Source organism: Dipteris shenzhenensis, chromosome 2 (assembly GCF_047967505.1).
Source record: "Dipteris shenzhenensis isolate YYH24624 ecotype China chromosome 2, Dip_SZ_1.0, whole genome shotgun sequence".
NCBI lineage: Eukaryota > Viridiplantae > Streptophyta > Polypodiopsida > Gleicheniales > Dipteridaceae > Dipteris > Dipteris shenzhenensis.
The window spans coordinates 27,711,805-27,733,899 of NC_141597.1; the positions used below are offsets into that span (position 1 = coordinate 27,711,805).

At 39.0% G+C, this 22,095-nt stretch overlaps 1 protein-coding gene across 1 annotated transcript; it reads left to right on the forward strand.

Moving 5' to 3' along the window:
• Window positions 1–4,691: 4,691 nt before the first annotated feature.
• On the forward strand, window positions 4,692–9,528 carry LOC147904568 (uncharacterized). The gene is made up of 2 exons (XM_087387325.1): window positions 4,692–6,787; window positions 8,258–9,528. Exons 1-2 carry the CDS (start codon window positions 5,085–5,087, stop codon window positions 8,478–8,480), a joined length of 1,926 nt encoding a protein of 641 aa, XP_087243451.1. The 5' UTR covers window positions 4,692–5,084; the 3' UTR covers window positions 8,481–9,528.
• The last annotated feature ends 12,567 nt before the right edge of the window (window positions 9,529–22,095 follow it).

Genomic DNA, 22,095 nt, shown 5'->3' on the forward strand with positions numbered 1-22,095 from the left:
GCCTGCCGACATGATTACTCCATGAATCGTAGCTCTTGGCCATCCCTTGTCAATAGCACTCAAGATGATGAAGATTGTTTGTTGCTATGCCAAAACCATCCAAAAGAAGCAATTGACTATACAAGTTATCACACTCAAAGGAGGATACATGACCAATGCCACTATCATATTAAGAACCACCAACAATTGGAAGGGCTTGAATACTTAATCAGAATTGAGGTAGACAATCATCATTATACAATGTTAAAGAATTTGATAAGGAATGGAAAAATCATAAAGGATGGAACATATGCTTTTATGATAGAGAATGATTCATGTGGCAAAGCTACTATGATAGTCCATATACTGAATGCAAGGATAGTATGTTAGATAAACATAGTAACATAATTTGATATAAGGGATTGCAAAATCATAAAAAGATAGGAGATATGTATTCAGGCTAGAGAATGATTCATTTGGCAAAGGGTACTAGGTTAGATATATGCTATGTGGCAAGGTAGCTCTTAGCCATGTCTTGTCAACACCACTCAAGCTTGTGAAGATGTTATGTCAATATCCAATAGGAGCAATTGGCTACAAATCATTATACTCAAAGGATACATAACCAATGCTACTATCAATCCCCAACACTTTGAAGGTTACATTCTTCACTACAAGTGATTGAAATAGTGAAGTTAAAAAAAAACACATAGCCTTGACCATACTACAACCTATTGAGTTGGCATTATGCCACATTGAACTAATTTAATATGACAAACTGCATAATCATAATATGATGTTTTGGTGCATGATGTCGGGGTGACAATGAAGTCAAAATTTCTACCATAGGCAAGACTTTTCCTCTAGGAGTATTGCATATAAAAATGAAGACAACCATAGAGAACAACAATTGTGGGGAATGATTGCTTCTAGGAGCATTCTTTCTTCTATTAAATTGACCGGCTTTTTAAAGAACTATATTAAAAGAGCCACCCAAGAGCCTTTTTAATAAATATGCACACAATTTTATTCAATTGAAACATTAACAAAACTCTATAATGTGCACATTATTTTATTTAAATGGACCACTAACAAAACTCTATAATATAGAATCCATATGCTAGATCTACAAATCCTTAAGTGGATGGGTGGAGCCACTAGTATGAGAAAGTTCCTAGCTAATGGTTCATACCAAAAGGAAGTTATAATGAAATTTAGCACAAAAAAAAGCATCATGGACTACTAAGGTTGGGTTGTCAAGCCTCATCGAAAGTGGGCAATTCATTGGTTTTTTCCAAGAATAGTTACATAATTTATTAACAAAAGGATTGCATAGGAAGATCCAAAGAGCAAATTTGTACCATAGACACAATATATGTTCAATGATGAAGTGTTATAATGTTACCATGTCATAATATTATTCTATGATTGGATACTATTAAACAGATGGTTTGAGTTAGAAATAAATTGAGGTTGGATTGGGAATTCGATATAATGGTACATGCTATTATACCTTTCATATAGTCACATCAATTTTCATTTGCACCTCTCTCTCTCTCTCTCTCTCTCTCTCTCTCTCTCTCTCTCTTTGCATAAGGAATTTAGCTTTATGGGCATCATACCCTCTCTTTTTATTGGTGAGCCTTCAATGTACTGTGAATGCAATGTGGCAAAAACTCTACATGCACAAACATGTCAATAAAAATCTTTTAAATAAATGACTTGATTCGACAAAAGTAGTAGTGGTGGATCCACCTAAAGAACATAAAACTGGTGCAAGCATGGCCATAAAAATCTTTTAAAGAAGGGACTTGATTTGATCCACCTAAAGAGGAGTCATCAAGGATTATTCCTTTGTGATATGGTCCCATCAAGCACTGGACCCAATTCCACTTAGAACTAAATGGTAATGGGAACCTGTTGGAATAGGAAATCACAAGGTGCATGACAAATTAAGTGCTAGACAAGAACATGTGTTTAGAAGTGTTTACATAATAGGGACCCCCAGTTGGTGAAAAATGATATTAGTGAATGTAGATAGGGGAAGGAGGAGGGGAGGAGAGGGATAAATAGGGGTGAGGCATAATTTGGCATGTATCCCTTCTTGAGTTTTCTGCACCGCCCTACTGGTGAATATAACAACTGCAGCCCCGCCCTCATCCTCCCAATCCAGAGTTACCATCCATGTTGACATCACTTCGTCAATGTTGGACCGTAAAATCCCTCTGTCTAATAAGCCTCTTGGCATGAGCTCATAAACAAGAAAACTCTACGATTCCTCCACGCAAAATCCTTTCAAGGACATTCCCAAATTTGCACTATCCCCTTCCATTTGGGCCTTCGATGGCAAACCACGCATCATGCAATTAGGTCCCTCTCTTGGGTGAAAGTCCACCGGTATCTCTTCGTATTATGAGCTGTTGGATGCCTCCTTGAAGGCTTTCCAGGGCGTGAGGGATGGGAACGACTACCTTACTAATTTACCTTTCCTCTGAGGTCATTGCCGCACTGCGTATCATAGACGATGCCTTGGTTGTGGTTGATTGTGTTAAAGGACAGTGCATCCAAACGGAAACTGTTCTCTACCAAGCCCTTGGAGAGATGATCAGGCCTGTACTTAGACTTTCTGGAGATTTAGTTGTTTGGGCTATCGACGACGAGGTTTGCATACAAGGACTTGGCATACTTCACCAAAAGCTTCAGTAAGAAGTTGGGGCGAGGCGGTTTTGTCTCAGTCTATGAAGGGAAATGGCGGTTTTGGATGGGTGAAGAGGGTTGAGAGAGAAGGGGGGGCGAAAAAAGAATTTGCCACCATATCCAAGCTCAAACATGTGAATCTGGTGGAGGAAGATGAGCCGCGGGATGCAAGCTGAGGCCTTAAGCATTAGCTTAGGTTCTTTTCTTTTCTTTTGCATGACCCCTTTAGCCTTAGGTTAATATGATAGATTTTTAGAGGGGAGGGGAGCTAAATAGGGAGCTCCACTTGATCCAATGCAATTTTTGAGTGCGGAGACAATTGAAACACAAAATTACAAACCTGATGGAACAAATCCCATGGAAAATTGATGCTTGAATGGGTAGATGATAAATTTTTTAAATTAGTAGACCCAGTTGATACAACATAAGTAGATATAAAATAATCGTTGGCTCATTATCCACCACAAGGCACACAAAGCATTATTACATCATAATCATTGCCATGATAATCATAATCAAGTTGCTAACCTGTATTGTTCACTAACCTAATCTTTGGAAGATATGGAGTGCACAGTTGATTTCGACTTTAACAACAACACATGTCTCTCATCTTGTTCATATTTTCTACCCTTGTTTTTAAAAATGGGCTTTAGTTCTTGAATGCAAAATTATACAAAATATATTGCTTGGCACTTATGATAGCCAAATGAGAGTTAATTTTACAAATATATGGATAGAGTTGCCATGGTTTATTAAGCTTAAAAATATCGTCCTATGTTCAAAGTTTGTATTTTTATGTGAGTTATGTAAGCGACCATGTCACTACAATATAAGTATAAAAGGAGAGTGTCTTAAAATAGTTGTGCTTATCTTGGTTGGCTTCTCTTTATCAAGATTGATAATCTCATGCCACTTGCGAGACTCTTTCGTTGTGCTTTATCTGTTTTTTAATTTTTAATTTAATAAAACTCCTTTTTTATTTTAAAAAACAAGGTGAATGATATTCAATCATTCATAAGGTCTGCCCAAGATCAAAAAAGTAAACAAAAAGGAATCCACTGAAAACGGTGTGAAGGAAGAGGAGATAAAGGGGAGAGAGAGAGAGAGAGAGAGAGAGAGAGAGAAGGGAGGGTGTGGGAGAAAAGGTGGAGATCGTATGTAAGAAGACTTAAGGAGATAAAGAAGGGAAGAGAGAGAGAGAGAGAGAGAGAGAGAGAGAGAGAGAGAGAGAGAGAGAGTGTGTCAACCACAGAAAGGTTTGCATTCAAGTCCAATGAAGAAGAGCCAATTAAAAAAATGCACTTTCAAAAAGTCAAGAAATGCCTAATTTCTGCTTTGCCAAAATTGCATCGTTGCTAAGGCTACCCTGAGGGCAGACCAAAAAGGTTGATAATCTCAAGTACTTGAGATAGAATAGTTTGAATGGACCTCCTTCCTTTGGCCATATAAGGATGGAAAGTGAGGCGAAACAAAGGCATTGCAAAGCATTACCTAGGTAGGGCCAAAAGAGGCATAACCATAAGACAAGGGAGGAAGAACATGGACAAGTGGAAGGTAAGGGGATATTTTGGGGGGGGGGGGGGGGGGGGCGGGGGGGTTTAAAAGGGTCCCACGCACTGGTTAGAAAGGAGGAAGGATGGGGGGCGATTTTTTTGGGTGGTTGGGAGCGTAGACTTTAAGGATGGGTGGGGGTGGGCCCACTTAGAACATGTGGGCCACTTAGAACATGTGGGAAAGCAAATTTGTCTAGGCCGAAGAAGATATGAACTTTGTAGGGAGGGGATGGGGTCCACCTGAGCGGGAAGCCAGCACGGACGGCCTACAAAATATCTAAACGGGGGATATGAATCATGGGGGGTTAAAAAAAAAAGAGGGAGATAAGAAAAAAGAAAAAGGGAAAAAAAAAGGAAATTTGCATGGGAATGGGAAGATTTTACGTGCATGGTGATTGCGAAGGTTTTACGTGATGAAATCTATCAACGAGCTATTCTTCTTCTTCTTCGTCGTCTTCATAGTCTCCTCCATCTTCTTCATCAGCTTCGTCTTCTTCGTCTGTTGCAGCAGCAGAGCTCCGCCTCCAGCTCCAGCTGCTGCTCCAGCTTTCATGGCTTCCCCTCCCTCTTCTTCCTCTCCCTCCTCCTCTCCCCTTTAGCCTCCCTCTACATCCCTCACCTCACACCTCCATCTCCCTTCCAGATAATTCCTGCTTCCTCCCCTCCCTCCCCCATGCCTTCCTCCTTCCTCTCCCTCCTCCCCTTCCCTTCCTTCGGCGCTCGCACCCTCCTCCTCTCCCTCCCCCCGCCCCTCTAACCCCTCCCCTCCTCGCTTCCCCCCCCCTCTACTTCCCTCCCCCTCGCTTCTTCCTCCCAACCCCACCCCCCAGCGGGATTTGTCCAGGCGAGCAGAGGATGAGCTTCGACGTCTCCAGTGCAGCCAGGCCCCTCCAGGCCTTGCTGGGTCCTTCTTCCGCTCCCGTCCGTTGCCTCCAGGCTTTCGATCAATCCTCCATCGGATTCAAGCAGGGCCGTGTCCTGGGTATCTCGGATGTCGCAAGCAGGTGCCAATTGCGTCTCCCTTCTCGATCAGACCTGAGGTGGATTAAAGACGCTGGTCTGACGAGGGGAACCTATCCACTCTTTTTTACGAGGGAGGGACATGGAATCCTGCATGATGCAAAATTCGGTTTGGTCTTTTTGGTACCATCTACCAATGGGATCATCTGCCAATGCAGACGCAGTGGGGGGGAGAACTCGGGGCGGTTTGAGGACGGGGAGACGGGCGGTTTTAGCGACCCGATGTTGAATTGTAAAGGGGATAAGAAACGCCCAGGCAGTCTTGAAAACGGCAGGAGGGGTATGGAATTCGATATGCGTGATTCTGCAAGGCCACGACCTTGGAACAGCAGTGGAGATGGGTTGCGGTCAGGGTTCCTTCACGATTGTTCAGAAAGCTCTAAGGACCGAAGCTGGGCCTGTTCATCCTCGTGGTCCAAAGATAACGCGCGGTCTCCTTCATCTGCGTGCCCTCCAGTGAGTTCTACTCCGTTGGGGGATGAACGGCAGGTGGGTCGATCTGGCTTCAGCGGAACCGATGAGACTTTGCTCAGGCACAAAGCCTCAACAGCTGGAATGCCCATGTCCTTGAGGATTCTGAAACAGAAGCAATTGCAGAACCGAGCTCTCAGAACAACTAACTCACTGCATGCAGTTGCTAATCACAAAATTCTGGCGATGGGCGAGTCAACTTGCTGCTCCTTCAAGAAGGCCTTTTCTTCGATGGTATTCATGATTCGCACACTGCAGAGCTACGCCATCCAATTGCGTCAAGGGGTGCTGTATGAGGATCTCCAAGAGGTTCTGGCAGTTGTGCAACGGGAAATGCATTGCTCTTTTCTTTGGTTGTTTCAGCAAGTATTTGCTTGTACTCCAAAGCTAATGCTTGCTGTCATGCTTCTGCTCGCTAATTATACTGTTTACTCCATGGGAAACCATGTAGCTCCCAGGCAACTGCCGGCTCCCACACCCGTGGAATCTGTTTCGTTGGTTGGAGGCATGCAATGTAGTAAAGCTCTCGACAATTTCTCTTATGTGAGGCAGGACTCGCAAGTGACGTTTCAGAACTTGGACGAGTCATCGGGTGGTGCACCCTCTCCCACCCTGGGGGCTAGAATTCCCTTGAACTCTGGTTCCTGGCTCTCATCTCAAACGGAGAGTGGTGCCGGAGGATCTGGTGGTTTTGTCATCTCAGTCTCTGGCAGTTCTGATCACCCCGGCTGGCAGTCATTAAGCTCCTCTCATAGTGGAACGATATTTTCCGACCAAGAACGGAACGTCTCAGACAATGACTCTTTGCAAAAGACTAATCGACCGGGTGATGTTCATGTAGAAGGGCGTTCTCAATTCAAGGAATCTTCACAGCCTTTGATTTTAGATCACGACACGAAGAAAAGTCTGGTGGCCCCTGTGTGTGCACAGTTGGCGATGGACAGCTATTCTTGCTACGACCGCACAGAGCTTATCTATCAGCACGCCATTTGCAGTGATTCCACGAACGCAATGCTTTTGGCGAACTTCGCCCAATTTCTTTTCCTGGTGCGGCATGATCATGACAGGTACGATTCTGGGCATGGGTTCTTTTGCTTGTTTTTAAAGGCGCTGCCACGCTCCAGGAAGGATACGTGACCACGGATACGACTCTTAGTAATTTGGATTTGTTGTCCTCCTGTTCGGGCTCTACTCCAGAGGTAGGAATTTGAAACCAAATTGCCGACAGTCTACTTCTCCTTTGCTAACAACCAACAATTAGCTAATGTGTGCTTTGCTGCTTGAATTGGTTATTAGTGAGTGTGGGGTAAAACGTCTAATGTATATATGCTAAGATAGAGTGAAATGGAGTAAACCCATGCAGGAGCCGGGCATTCCATTGTAGAACAGCATTGGATGTGGTACTCCCTTAGGCGCTTGTTTGTTGAGCCTGTTGTCCCTACTCTCCTTTTACCTACGGAGTGATTGTTTTATAACTAGAGGGAAATTCTTTTTTTTTGGCTTATGTGCCATGAAAGTTTTGGTATTACGTCAGGGTTGTGTGTGTTTCAATACTAAATCCGTACCTACTTGTTCCCTCGTATCGTTTCTACTTAGCAGAACAGATAGCCTTAAGTCTTCCAACGTAGTGAAATATCAGGTTCTTGCAGGGACTTTATGTGTAGTTTCCTTAAGGCCTTACCACTCAACAGAGCTGTTCTCTCTCTCTCTCTCTCTCTGTCTCTCTCATACAAGGGTTTCCAAGACTGAGCATCAACACAGGAGGGTCCCTTTCAAAGTTTACCCTCTGGAGGACTTTTTGTGTGGTACCTTCCTTGATGATAGCGACTTCTTTTTGTCTGCACAAGCGTATTTTGTTTTGCACAAGGATATTCAGATATGTAACGTTGTCTCTCACATCATTGGGAATGCATCCAAGGGGTCATGAGATAATTTCCCCTCTGCTTTATTCCTTCAATTGAAAGCAGGATTGTGAATTCATAAAGCCTCAGACGAATAGACAAGATGATTGAGGTCTTACGTTTATGTCCAATGGGTACGGTTCCCATTTGCAATACTAAGTGTCAATCCTTTATCCTAGCTGCCCCTTGTCAAGATCTACTTTGTTTCTGGAACCATGTGTGTAATGACACAAGAGGAGGACCAACCAAACATCTCTAACTAATCATGTTGCAGAATGTTGTTATGTGTACTGTAAAAGTACAACTCAAATCTTGTGCTTAAGGCGCTCATAAGTCAGCTCTTTACAGCCTCAATTGCAGATAAACAATTCTGAATCTGATAAGGCTTGTGGAAGCCTGGGATTTTTTGCCTTTGGTCCTAAGCAAGCAGAAATGTCTTTCATTCTTGTCATAAAGTAAAACCACCCTACTTAGGCTCTTTCATGTACAGTATTGTTTTTTCTGGCATTTGCAGCATTTTTCTCCTCCATATGATGCTTCTGTAGCTTCTTTGAGAATTGCATATACTGAAGCTTATGTCAGACTTGTATGTGCCTATTTGTCTTGCTTGCTTACCATCATAGAACTTGTGTGCAGAGCTGAACAGCTTTTCGCCAGGGCTATAAGTGCTGATCCAGCTGATGGTGATATCATTGGTCGTTTTGCAAACTTCCTATGGCTGGCTCGTGGTGATCGCTTGGCTGCAGAGAAAGCATATAGGGCTGTTCTGGACATGGATCCCACAAATCCCCACTTCACTGGAATGTATGCAAATTTCTTGTGGCATTCTGGAGAAGAGGAATCTTGCTGTAATGTATAATTGCAGCATATTATAAAAATAAAGGATGGACAAGGGAAGAAGTCTTACAGTTTATGGATCCAAATACTCAACAGCTTTGTCCAGTTTTCAGCATAAACTGTGGCTTTTGAAATTGTGGTACCTGCAGAGTTTTTCAGAGCTGTGATGTGGCTCATATTTGGATGTGAGCATCCTATCGATTGGGAAAGAAATGTTAACACATCTGTAGTATCATGACTGCAATATCCTAGGCTGGGCTTGTGCAGGTGGAATTCTATCAGCTGGTACGGGCAGCTCTGTGAATGTATAGTCCATGCTGGATACCTGGCATCTCCTTAATTTTTCTGGAGATGTCCAAATACAAAACAGCTCAGTGAGGTATGTTTACATACCTCTGTAGCTGATCATTTTGTACTTGATTCAGATTTATTCTGGGGGCTTTATCATTGAACCTCAATGCTTGACAAATGTTCATTATCCATTGGCTCTTCTTCTTGATTTTCCCTTAACATATCTGAGATGGATGTCAATGACCTGAGGTCCAGTACAAGTCATGCATTTTAGCTCAAAGCGAGATTCTTTTTTCTGAATTGAATTTCACATGGACATGGATAGGATAAATTCACATGGACATGGACAGGATAAATTCATGAAAAAATGTGGGACATTCCATTATAGTGTTTGGGGAAATGGCCTCAAGTGTATCTTTGTGCTGAAAACTGCCTTTTCTCCTCCTCTACTGCCCTCCTTATACCCTCTCCTGTTCTTATGGTTGCAGTTCTCTCGCTGCCCTTCTTTTACTCGGTTATTGTCTAGGTTAAATGGTAAGCCAAACAATTCCATGAAGTAGGCAAGGACAATAGCAGAGATGATTGGTTTCTCTGTGGCTACTGCCTTATTTTGTGTCGGGAGGGTTGGAAACTCAGATGACTGAACAGGAAAATCATGCAGTCTTATCTTTTAATGATTGAAGAAGTATAGCATCATTGTGAGGTCTGTCGGCATATCAGTTAGACAATCTCCTAGTAAGCTACTTCTTCAAAGTAGATCGGTAAATAATCATTGTACCTATGAAGCACTTCTCTAACATTGTAATTTGGTCTTATGGATTTCTACTGCTGCTCAGGGAGATCGCATTTGACACTCCTGTCATTTGAAATTCCAGCTGCTGGTGATGGGTGGGCTAAAAAGTAAATGGAAAATCTGATGCAATTATCTACAGGGGGGAGAGAGAGAGAGAGAGAGAGGGAGGGAGGGAGGGAGGTAGGGAGATGCCAAGGATTTATTTCGTCCCCCTGTGAACCTCCTTTTCAAGCTCTTCATTCCCTCACCTGTTTCTTCGTTCCCCAAAATACACTCAGCTTAGCTAACCTCTCTTGCCAAAATAACGCCTTCAACATTTAGAGTGGTTTCCAGGTGAAATATCCGTTGCCCTTGCAGAACTGAGTCTACATACTCCTGTGACAGCTATTCTCTACCTTTGCTACTTATGTATGTCAACTTGCTCTAAGATTGAGCTTCCACCAATGCCTTGAACGCTTTGACTGTTTCCAAATCTTCGGATCTTTTCTGCTTGAATAAGATTAATACTTTCCTGCTGTATTTGTCAATGAAGGTAACTGCAACGTATTTGCTTTCTCCAATGGTGTGTCTAGCAAATATCTGAAATGACTGGATGGACAAATTTGAGTGGACCATGCACCTTAGTTCTTCCACCATAGGAAATGGTTCCTTGTACCAGTTGCCACCATTCTTCATAAACTCCTATTCGCTTACTGCAGTTGACCTTGCACCAAATTATTTTTCTTCATGGTATGATTGGGAGTTTATGTGCTCAAAACATGTATTTTCTTTAATATTAGAAAGAATATCCAAAACAAAGTTGTACGTTCTAGACATGGGCTCTCTTTTACACATATTCCCACATACTTGAAATTTTTATAAACTTTTATAAGTATTTCAAGTTTTATAAACCGTAAGACCTTTGGTACATACATTGATACACATAATTGAAATTGGTTGTAATTGTAAAACCATTGGTATACATAATTTAATTTTTAATAATTTTAAAACCATTGGTATACACATTGGTAAAGGTGCCATAGAAAATATGTAAGTTGCCAATACTATGTCTAGCAAAACGAATATCCACATAGTATATATCCAACCTACTACCCTTGTCATTATGTGTATTAATTTTGATAGTGAGCTTTTTAAATTAATAAAACTATCTATCTTGGAAACATCTACCCTATATCTTTTTTATGATTTTGCAATCCCTCACATCAAATACTTCAATATTATATAATGTCAACCATGAATCACATCAAATTTTGCAATCCCTCACATCAAATTCTTCACTATTATATCATTTCAACCATGGTTCTAACCTGAGGGGTGCATTAAAGAATGTTTAACCATGTGAATGATTTTTAAATCCAATAAATTCACAAAAATATACATACAAAAGAGTTTTTTTAATCCACAAAATCAACAAATTGAAATATTTATAAAGGGAAATGAACGGAGGAACCATAAATAATTAGTGTTTAAATATAATCATTTGAATGCACATTGTCATGTAGTTTCTTTGGGTGGTGCACCCCTTGCGGATTGTGTCTACCAAAATGATCAAGGGGAAACTTTTTTTTAATATGACCTAGACTATCTAACTCACATGTTGTAACTGTCCCAATAGTACCATACATGTTATTTTACTGGTTCCGAACCAAGGATTTACCGGATTATCGAACTCTACGTCCGACCAATTCACTCAGTGACTTTCGAATTGTGGTCAACTATTTAGGGCCTTCAATTTTCTAGACATGTGAAAGACAATGTGAATACCATACTACTCATAACATTACAAGTTTGAATATACAAATATGCAAAAAGGAAGTGGAGAGGACAACAAATGAATTGGTCAAAATACACCCTCCAAAAACTATGCCCAAGGACCCAATCAACCCTTTAGTTGCCTTGACTTAGAACCTTAGAAAGAAGGTACCCAAAAATCAAAGATGCCACATTTCAATCAACCATGAGGTTTAGAAACCTTAGCCACTGAGTCTTTGCAAAGTTTAATTTGATGAGCTAAGGCTACCAATTGGTTGGCTGCTAAGGCACCATGAGCTTTGAAGAAGTTGCTTGTGGAGCTAGAAGCTCTTGTTGTAGGACTCGCCTTAAACTAGAGAATCAGAGTCCTCCTAGAGACAAAATCATTAGGGAATCTCTCTATAGAACCCTTAAAGAGGAAGAACTCATGAAATGAATCTCTCTATGAACCTCTATGAGGAAATATCTCACAAACACTCAAGAAAGTGATGACGAAAAATTGTGATGACGAAAAATTTGTTCAAAGGGACAAAATTTCTATCACTCAACAAAAGTGAAAGAATGAACACAATCTCTCAATCTCTTGATCACTCTCTCGCTCTCACAAGAAGGATGGCATCTCAATGGAAGGCAAAGCCATGCTTTGATACCATGAAAAAATATGAAGAGGGAAGAGGAGAAGAGTGGAGATGAGGAGAGAGGGCACATCTAGAGAGCACACCACAAATGACTAAATGTACACTAGATTTAGTTGAAAATGTAGAATATATACAAACCCTTTTAGGGTTAAAGTTAGGGTTAGGGCATCTAACCCTTTCCTTTATAGCACTCTATTAGGTTAGTGCTATGCACATATTGAAAATGTTAAAAATATATACAAACCCTTTAGGGTTAGGGTTAGGGTTAGGGCATCTAACCCTTTCCTTTATTACTAGTACTCCTTCCGTTGAGGTGCCATCCTTCTTGTGTTAACCCTTGACATCTTTTTGCAGCACTTGACATAAATACTAGACCAAAAACCGCATGATTACCCAACGTCTATGCTAGGAGATTAAACATTGACATGGTTGCCACATCTTCAAAGCAATTGCAATTAGCAAAACTCATTGAGCAAAAGAAATTGCATTTAGTGAATAAAACACCAACAATTTTGGACAAATGGTCCCATAACAAGCATTTACTTTGGCACAATTGAAGCATATTCAACTGAGCATAATCCTATTTGCATTTCTTATCACTTCTTAGTACAATTGCCATCATTTAAAGTAGATTAGGAGCACCCTGTGCTGTGTTTGCTTCTTAAAGCTTCCTAAAACAACTCTTTTTTCTCAGAGGAGCTCTCAAAATTCTCTAGAAAATGAAGTAAGCAAATTTTGGTGTCCACATTCTAGCTGCTGCAACCTGGCTTAGTGAAGTCTCTTTGCCACCCATTATTCCATAGGGCCTTGGGAATCACCTAACATTCTTTCATTGGGAGCTTTGTGATGGTTAGCACTTTTTGCTAACTCCATGTCCTAACTATTGTTACTAATATCATAAGAAAATTATTTGCTTATGCTACTTTCAATAGATGCTGTAACCCTAACCCTAAAAGTGTTTGTATATATTCTACATTTTCAACTAAATCTACTGTACAGTTAGTCATTTGTGGTGTGCTCTCTAGTTGTTCCCTCTCTCCTCATCTCCACTCTTCTCCTCTCCCCTCTTCATATTTTGTCAATTATTTGTCAATTATAGAATTTGATTGCCTTGGATTTGGTTGGAAATGCACCATAATTATTCCAAGGCTAGTTGTTGTGACTGTTCGACTTGAAGTCAAGGAAATCTTGCACATATACAATAGAAATATGCCCATCTTATCAAATGCCATTATTGTAGTAAAACTCTTTGTGTTGATGTATTTTGAGGGGTCTAGGGTCCTAGTTTTGTTAAGGTAGAGTAAATCTGATGCTTGTAAATTGTCATCTGCATTCACGCCTGCATAATGCAATTGTAGAGAGCACATGGTCAGTGACTATATGATGACATGTGTTTGAGCCCATCTCTACAAGCATGGCACATCGAATTTTGAAGTTGCACTAGTAAGGAGTTTATCCATTTCACCAGCCACACTCGGATCTACATTAAATTTCCTGTTGTTCAATGGATTTAAAAGGTAACGGCCTTCTTTAGCATCTACTCTTGAAAGCGTTGTGTATCTGATCATAATATTGACCAAGATTATGCATATATGCGATTTTGAAGAAATTAAAAAATCCATAAAATAGTAAATTGGTCACCCCAAATGCCACACCATGTGTTGTTGGAATAGCCATTCATTCAAGTTACTTATCTTCACAGGTCTAGACTCCATGCAATCAACATATAAATTCTAAATACAAACATGTTTCTAGATAATGCTCATCATTATTGTGCAAGCATACTACAAATTTTTGAGCTACTGCAACTCAAAGCTCCTTGAATGTCACATTTTCTTGTATTAAAGATCTTACTGTTTCAAAAAAACAACCACCCACTATGTATTCGTAACTGCCTATATGGTATAGCCCTTGTTTTTGCAACACAACATAATTGTTTTCTACATCCATTGGAAAAAATTGTATTTTAAAAAATTTGGCTTTTGCTTTTTCTTTTATTTCAAGTAATTTGGTTCTATGTTAAGCACACCACTATGCCATGCATACAATTATCCAACATGAAATGGATTATCTTTATCAAAAGCCATAGCATGAAGATTTAATATTGCTCAAGAAAATATGGCAATGAAACTTCTTTTGGGTTTTCAAATGCATACAACACATAGCATCGCTTTGGAATCTGCAAATTTAGGAAACCACTTTTTGAACTAGTTAAGCAAATGGCTTCTTTCACTGTGTATAAATTTGCAAAGTTGCTTTCCTTTGCAGCACATAGTTTTTCCAAATAGCTCTATGAGTTGTTCAAGCAGCAATTTTTTAAGCTTTCATATAGATTTGGGAAATTATTTTTTGAATTTGCCAAGTAGTAGATTTTCTTGCAGTATATAGATTTGCAAACTAGCTTTTTTTTTGGCAATGGATAGATTTTCAAAATAGCTTTTCTCAGTTGCCTAAGCTCCAACCTTCTCAATGACATATAGTGTTGCTTAGTAACTATTCTTGTCAATCAAGCAATAGCTTTCAAACTAGATTCTTCTTCAGTGCCAATGTTCTGTGTGTGTCATCATTCAAAGTTTGTCAATGCCATATTTAGGTAGTTAACAAGTTCCTAGATGTCAGATTGAACTGCGCATCAACACATATGGAGCTAATTTGCCACCAGAATAGCTTTTTATTCTTTTTGAAGTATTCATCAATAGAAGTAGTTATTCCTAGTAGAGGAGATATCCAATTTCCTTGATATTTGCTCAAACTTCGAGACCATTCCCTAGCTCAATTGCTGTACCCATGCAATTCATGTTCTTTGGCTCCACGTGATGGTTGCAACACATGCAATTGTAGGTACTCTTGCTAATTCTTTGTAAGCATATTCGTGTTTTGCAAATTGAACTTGCATTGGAAAATGGATGAGTAGTTTGTATGAATGTTAGCTTACCACGTACTTACAAAAATAGAGCATTATGGTAGGAAATGCCCATGTGTTAGATTCTGGCAGAGCTACAAATCCATCAAATTTTGCCAAGCACTACACAAAACACCATGGTATATTTTCACTTACAAATTCACTACTGTTGTATTGAATCTAGTAGTACTGGCGTAAACTTTAGTGAGCCTCTAAATAGTGGATGCACTAGTTACCAAATCCACTATCAAAAAGCTTGCAAACTGCAATTGTTCTTACTAGCATGCTTTCAAGATGCTACATTTTTTATCACATAAATAGCAAGGAAGCCATCGTTCAATGCATTTAGCATTTCAATTTTCACATGCTTGTGTTTGCCATATAAATATCAATTGCACAAATAAAAGAGAAGGAAGGAGAAAAGAGCAAGGGAAAAGAAAAGGGAGCTTGCATTAGCTCTACTGTCTCATTAGATTGCTAAAAATCAATATTACAAGAAAGCTACTTACAATTGAGCAATCATCTATGCCTGTGCCATCAGCAACAATAGCATGTGCATCACTACTTTGCAACAATCCCGCAATTGACTTATTCTCAAGGAATGTTAATTCAATTTTGCATGCTGGTTGCAATGTGATTATTGTGCTTCCTGTTACTTTCAAGGTTAGCGTCAAGTCTCCTTTCTCCAATTTAGGCTTTTTAATGGCAATCCAAAAATTTTCAACCCTTATATAGTTATTTGCCTAATTATATAGCTTTTAACCCTTATATAGTTATCTGGCCTAATTACTTTCTCATGCTTACCAATAAGATTTTTGTAAATCTACAGTGTAACTGTTGTAAGACCATGCTTTTCTATTAAAGTTTCTCTCCATATTCAAGGTTGGGACATGAACGATAGGGGTTATGGTATCATTGGTCCAATGCAGAGCCTCTTCCAGGAAATCATGTCGAGCAATGCCCACAAATAGTCAACCATGTGTTATTTTTACTTTATACTGCCACTGTCTCACTGATCACCTATTCACCTATGACATTGGGCCAGATTTTGCTTTGTACTTTGATGACACATGATGCTAGGGATGATGGGTAGGCTCATATTGATTATGTTCTATGGCTCCATATTGATGTACTTATGGCTATGTAGCATGTAGCATGAGTGTTGATGCTAGTTTAATAGCTCCACTCTTTCAGCATGTTTGTGTCAAGCTTCCCATAGTCTCATAGACCCATGATCGATCTTCTAAAGACTTTGATAAACTTTCTTTCTTTCTTATGGGATACGTTGAGTTCTTATTCATGGGATGCGGCGAGTTCTTATTCATGTCATACATACTGTAACAATTTAAAATTAAACCCTTAAATATAACTCACTGCATGTTCGGAATGAGTGAAAAATTTAGGTGAGCAACTGCAGTTTTTAAAGTACTGCTCATAATTTAGGTGAGCGCGATGGCCCCTTTACTCAATCATGCACTATTTTTTTCCCCTGATCATAGTATGGGTATGATGTGACCTAAAAAACCAAGGACTACAAAAATTTCCATTGCAGGGGGGGTTTAGGGTTATATATATGGTTGTATGTATATATATATATATATATATATACATATAGCAAGAGAGAGAGAGAGAGAGACAGAGACAGAGACAGAGACATAGACAGAGATAGAGACAGAGATAGAGACAGAGACAAAGAGAGGGGGGGGATATATGCTTCGATAAGCCACTTACAATTGAGCAATTATCTATGCCTATGCCATCAACAACAACAATAGCATATGCATCACTACTTTGCAACAATCCCGCAATCGACCTATCCTCATGGAATGTTAATTCAATCTTGCATGTTGGTTGCAATGTCATTATTGTGCTTCCTGTTACTTTCAAAGTTAGCACTGAGTCTCCTTTCTCCAATTTAGGCTTTTCAAAAGTTTTCAATGCTTATATAGTTACCTAGCCTAATTATTTCTCATGCTTACCAATAAGGTCTTTATAAATCTACAGTGTAATTGTTGTAAGACCATGCTTTTCTATTAAATTTTCTCTCCATGTTCAAGGTTGGGACACGACCGATAGGGGTTGTGGTATCATTTGTCGAATGCAGAGCCTCTTCTAGGATATCATGTCAAGTAATGCCCACAGATAGTCGAACATGTGTTATTTTTTACTTTATACTACCATTGTCTCACCGATCACCTATGACATTGGGCTAGATTTTGCTTTGTACTTTGATGACACATGATGCTAGGGATGATGGGTAGGCTCATATTGCTGATGTTCTATGGCTCCATATTGATGTACTTATGGCTATGTAGCATGTAGTATGAGTGTTGCTACTAGTTTAATAGCTCCACTCTTTCAGTCAAGCTTCTCATAGTCTCGTAGTCCCATGATCAGTCTTCTGAAGACTTTGATAAACTTTATTTATTTCTTTCTTTCTTATGGGATACAACGAGTTCTTATTCATGGGATACGGCGAGTTCTTATTCATGTCATACATATTGTAACAAAGTAAAATTAAACCCTTGAATATAACTCACTGCATGTTCGAAATGAGTGAAAAATTTAGGCGAGTGGCTATAGGTTTGGTGAGCAAACCTAGGTGAGTAGTTGCAGTTTTAGGTGAGTAGTTGCAGTTTTTAAAGTACTTTTCATAATATAGGTGAGTGAGGACCCTTTACTCAATTGTGCACTATTTTTTTCCCTTGATCATAGTATGGGTATGATGTGCCCTAAAAAACCCAGGACTACAAAAATTTCCATTGCAAGGGGTTAGGGTTATATATATGGTTGTATATATATATATGCATATATATATATATATATATATATATATGTATATATATATGTATATATATATATATATATGTATGTATATATATATATATATATGTATGTATATATATATATATATATATATATGTATCTATATATATATATATATATGTATGTATATATATATATATATAGCAAGAGAGAGAGAGAGAGAGAGAGACAGAGAGACAGAGAGACAGAGAGACAGAGACAAAGATAGAGACAAAGAGAGGGGGGGCGTATATGCTTCGATAAGCAGCTTACAATTGAGCAATTATCTATGCCTATGCCATAGACATACATACATACATACATACATATATATATGTGTGTGTGTGTGTGTGTGTGTGTGTGTGTATATTTCTAACTATCTAGCTATATGTTATAATAATCAATTACTTTTTGTAAAGCAAGCCACACAGACCATATTGTAAAATCAAGGATCATTGAAAAGACATACCAAATCTATCTTTATCTCTATTTATTTATTTATTTGTTTATTATATTTATATGTATGTATATGTATATGTAGATGTATATACATATACATATACATATATGTATATATATATATGTATATATATATATATATAGTATACCCAATGAAACATGTTTGGCAACCTTAACATTGGTGGCCCATTGGTCATGGTGTTGAGATACTTCAAAGAAATGCACACTACCCTCTATGTAGTAGCAAGATTTACAAGACCTTGATAGTATCCAACCCAGATAGAATATGTCTATTGCAATAGACCAAGGCCTTTGCGTTGTCCGTTTGTAACTCAGATGGTAGTCAATGCTTCTTAGAAGGCCTCTCTCTATTTGCCTCTATTCTTTTGCAAGACTCTATATTTGATTCTCCTGAATACCTAGGTAATAGGTTCCCCTTAGAATTGTCCACACCCAAATCACAAATACCAACTCATTTGCTTGTCAAGTGCATAGTTTAGCAAAACATTTCCATTGTGTAATTCATATTGCTACCCTTGCTTATAAAGAGCTTGCAAGACCAAACAAAGGTCAAAAGAAAGTTTTGGTACAAAAGCAATAGTTTTGCTTATGTTCGAAGAACTCTAGCTCTGCATCTAATGCAAAGCTAGAATTCATAGAAGTTTCTCATATTTTATAGAACATACCTATGAAATGTCCCTCCATTTAAGTACACCATCATAAATTCCCAATGCACAGAGCTTATTGACATGGCAAGAACTAGTACTAATACACTATGCTTCAATTGCATAGTTGCGTCCTTCATAAAACTCGTCAACTTTGCATTTGCTGTGCCATTGAAAGCTTTTGTGACAAGATATCTTGTACTCTCATAACCCCTTGTATTTTAGCTAGGAAGGTTTGGCCTTCAAAACCAAAACCAATTTTCTTATCAAGTAGTACTTCATATCTCTACACAATGCCTTGCTTAAAAGCATCTAGCAAAGTATCATCTAGCTCAAGATTATGAATCATTCTATTGCCCATGCAAGAAACAACTGAGATCACCTCTCGATGCACATGAACAAAGAGTGTCTTCCATTCACACATAGCATTGTTTGCATCCATACCTACACATATGTCATATAATGCACACCAAAGGCTTAGAAAAAACCCAAAAAACATCGAAGAATAGCGTAATCAAACCATGACCATGCTTTAAAAAACACCTTTATCATTTTTTTTTTCCCTTTTTGCCCCCAAAAGAAGATGATAGCATTAGCAACATAAAATAGCACATGTGATCCCACAAATGCCAAAAAGAAGAACCACTAGCCTATGAACATCATTAAAGCAATAGCACACAACTATGAAATCCTCTTGACTAATCCAAAGAATTTCCACAATAGTAGCCACAAACAATGTAATCAAACACACTTGCATGACTAAAGCAAAGCAATGATCTTATACAATGCAAGTATATATATCCTTGTTACAAGAAACAAGATTATTTTTTTCAAGTACCTATAGCTGACTCTCATAGTTCCAAAACTTTTGTATTCTCAGGGAATTGCAAAGGTCCCATATTCTAATGCTAGAACCCTATCACTAGCACATATCTACTGCTACAGAAGAACCTAAGCTTTTGCTTTGGTACATGTGGAACAAGCTCTTTTTGGGAATTCACAAAGGTAGGTGGTCCCATCCTACATATTTATCACTAATGTCTACTATCTTGACAACCCCAAGGTGGCACATACCTGCTATTATCTGTTACAGAAGTGATATGAATCAGATACCATGCACAGCAAGGGAGAGAAAGATGTAGGATGCCTTCTTCTTATTCTTCTAAATGAGAATCTCACAAAATACAACATAAAATAAGTGTGCCATATATGTGTGGCACTAGAACACCAACACAACTACATCTAGAATGCTTGCAAGATAAGATAAGTTGCATGTCTCACTTATTGGCCACCACTGGTGTGCTTCGCCTATTAGTGATGAGCAAGCGGATAGAGATGTGTGTCTATATACATCTCAACACTTTCCACCATCAATCTCAAGTCACAAGGAGGACGAGTTCTTAGGCTTGCACTGCTCAAGCAATGCACTCCCATAAGCAAAAGTAGTCAAGCTTCTCACAAGGCAATGCCTTTGTGAATATGTTTGCAATCTCCTCATTAATAGACACATGTTGTCTACCTCTCCACTGTGAGGATATTCTCTCAAATGAAATGGTAGTGGATCTCTATGTGTTTTATGTGAGCATGAAACGTTGGATTATTATCTAGCATGATACTACTAATATTATTGCAATAAAGAGGTATCGAAACCACCAAATCATAGCCAATCTATGCTAGAAAACTACATAACTAGATGACCTCATATTCTACAACTGCTACCCCTCTGTATTCAGCCTTTATAGAAGAAAATGCAATGGGGGGGGCTATTTCTTTGAAGACCATGACATTGTAGCCCCTGTGAAATTGGATACACATCCTAATGTAGATTTCCTATCATCTAGACTACCTATCCAAACAGCTTCTATTAGTGCATAAAGATTGAGCTCTACAAGCCCTATAGTGCAAACCATATCCAAGTATATGCCTAACATACTGCATGATCCTACAAATTGTATCCACATGTGGCTTCCTGGGTGACTGCATTAGCTCTATAGTGCAAACCCTATTCGAGTGTATGCTTGACAAACTGCATGATCCTTTGAATTGCATCCAAGTGTGGCTTCTTAGGTGACTGCATAAACTAGCTAACTACTCTAATTGTATAACTAAGATGTAGATGAGTAATGGTAAGGTAAATCAAGCTTCCTACCACTCTCCAATACATATTCATATCTTTTATCTCATCACCCATATGTGCTAACAACCTAGGATTTGGATCAAGTAGTGCATTCATGGGCTTGTATGCAGTCATGTCATGCTTTGCAAGCATGTCTAAAGCATAATGACACCGTAACATCCATGTCTCATCACCTTTCTTAATGACCTCCATGCCAAAAAAAAATGCAGCTCTCCACAATCTTTCATCTCAAACTCAGCCTCTTGCAACTGAGCTTTCACTTGAACTATTAGCTACTCATCATTTCTATAGCTATGAGATCATCCATATACAGAAAGATCAGCACTTTGTCACACCCCCTAGCTAATGCAAAGAGAGATCGATCGGTTGGACATGCATAAAAATCCAACTCCTACAAATAAGTAGTAATGTGACCATGCCAAGCTCGTGGTATTTGCTTCAACCCATATATTGCCTTCCCGCAATCTACATACTCTCTACACAGATATCTGACATCCTCATAACTTGGTGGTTACTGCATATAAACCTCTTCCAATAACTCTCTGTGGATATTTGACATCCGCATAACCCAGTGGCTACACAATCTACTGCATATAAATCTCTTCTAATAACTCTCCATTCAAAATTGCATTCTTGACACCCATCTGATGCATTTTCTAACCATTAGTTGTAGCTAATGCAACCACAACCCAAATTGTTATCATCTTGGCCACTGGGCTAAAAGTATCTTCATAATCGATGCCATATTATTGAGCATACCCTTTAGCAACTAAACAAGCCTTGTACCTCTCACCCTCCCATTTGCATTATGCTTCACCTTGTAAACCCATTTGCAACTTATGACATTCTTGCTTTCAGGAAAGTCAATAAGTGACCATGTCTCCTACTGCTCTAAGGCATGCATCTCCTCATCCATGGCTTGTATCCAATGTCACTACTACACATGGCCCTTGTTCTAATGATTAAGCACCGATGTTTAGCATGCATGGCACGCTAATCATCGGTACGTACGATGGGATTAAAAATGTCGATATATATTGACCTTTGACAGAAGTGTTAATGGTCGGTATATAATAACTCATAAGGTCAATATATACTGACTCTAATGGTCAGTATATACCGACCAATGACAGAAGTGTAATGGTCGGTGTATACCGACTCTAAGAAGCTTTCCTATACCGACCTTTAACAAAGA

What these genes read in the sequence shown, in the direction of transcription:
- LOC147904568 (XM_087387325.1), top strand. Translation starts at nt 5,085, where the DNA reads ATGAGCTTCGACGTCTCCAGTGCAGCCAGGCCCCTCCAGGCCTTGCTG. An exon ending in GTGCGGCATGATCATGACAG is followed by an intron (nt 6,788 to 8,257) that starts GTACGATTCTGG and finishes ACTTGTGTGCAG; the next exon opens with AGCTGAACAGCTTTTCGCCA.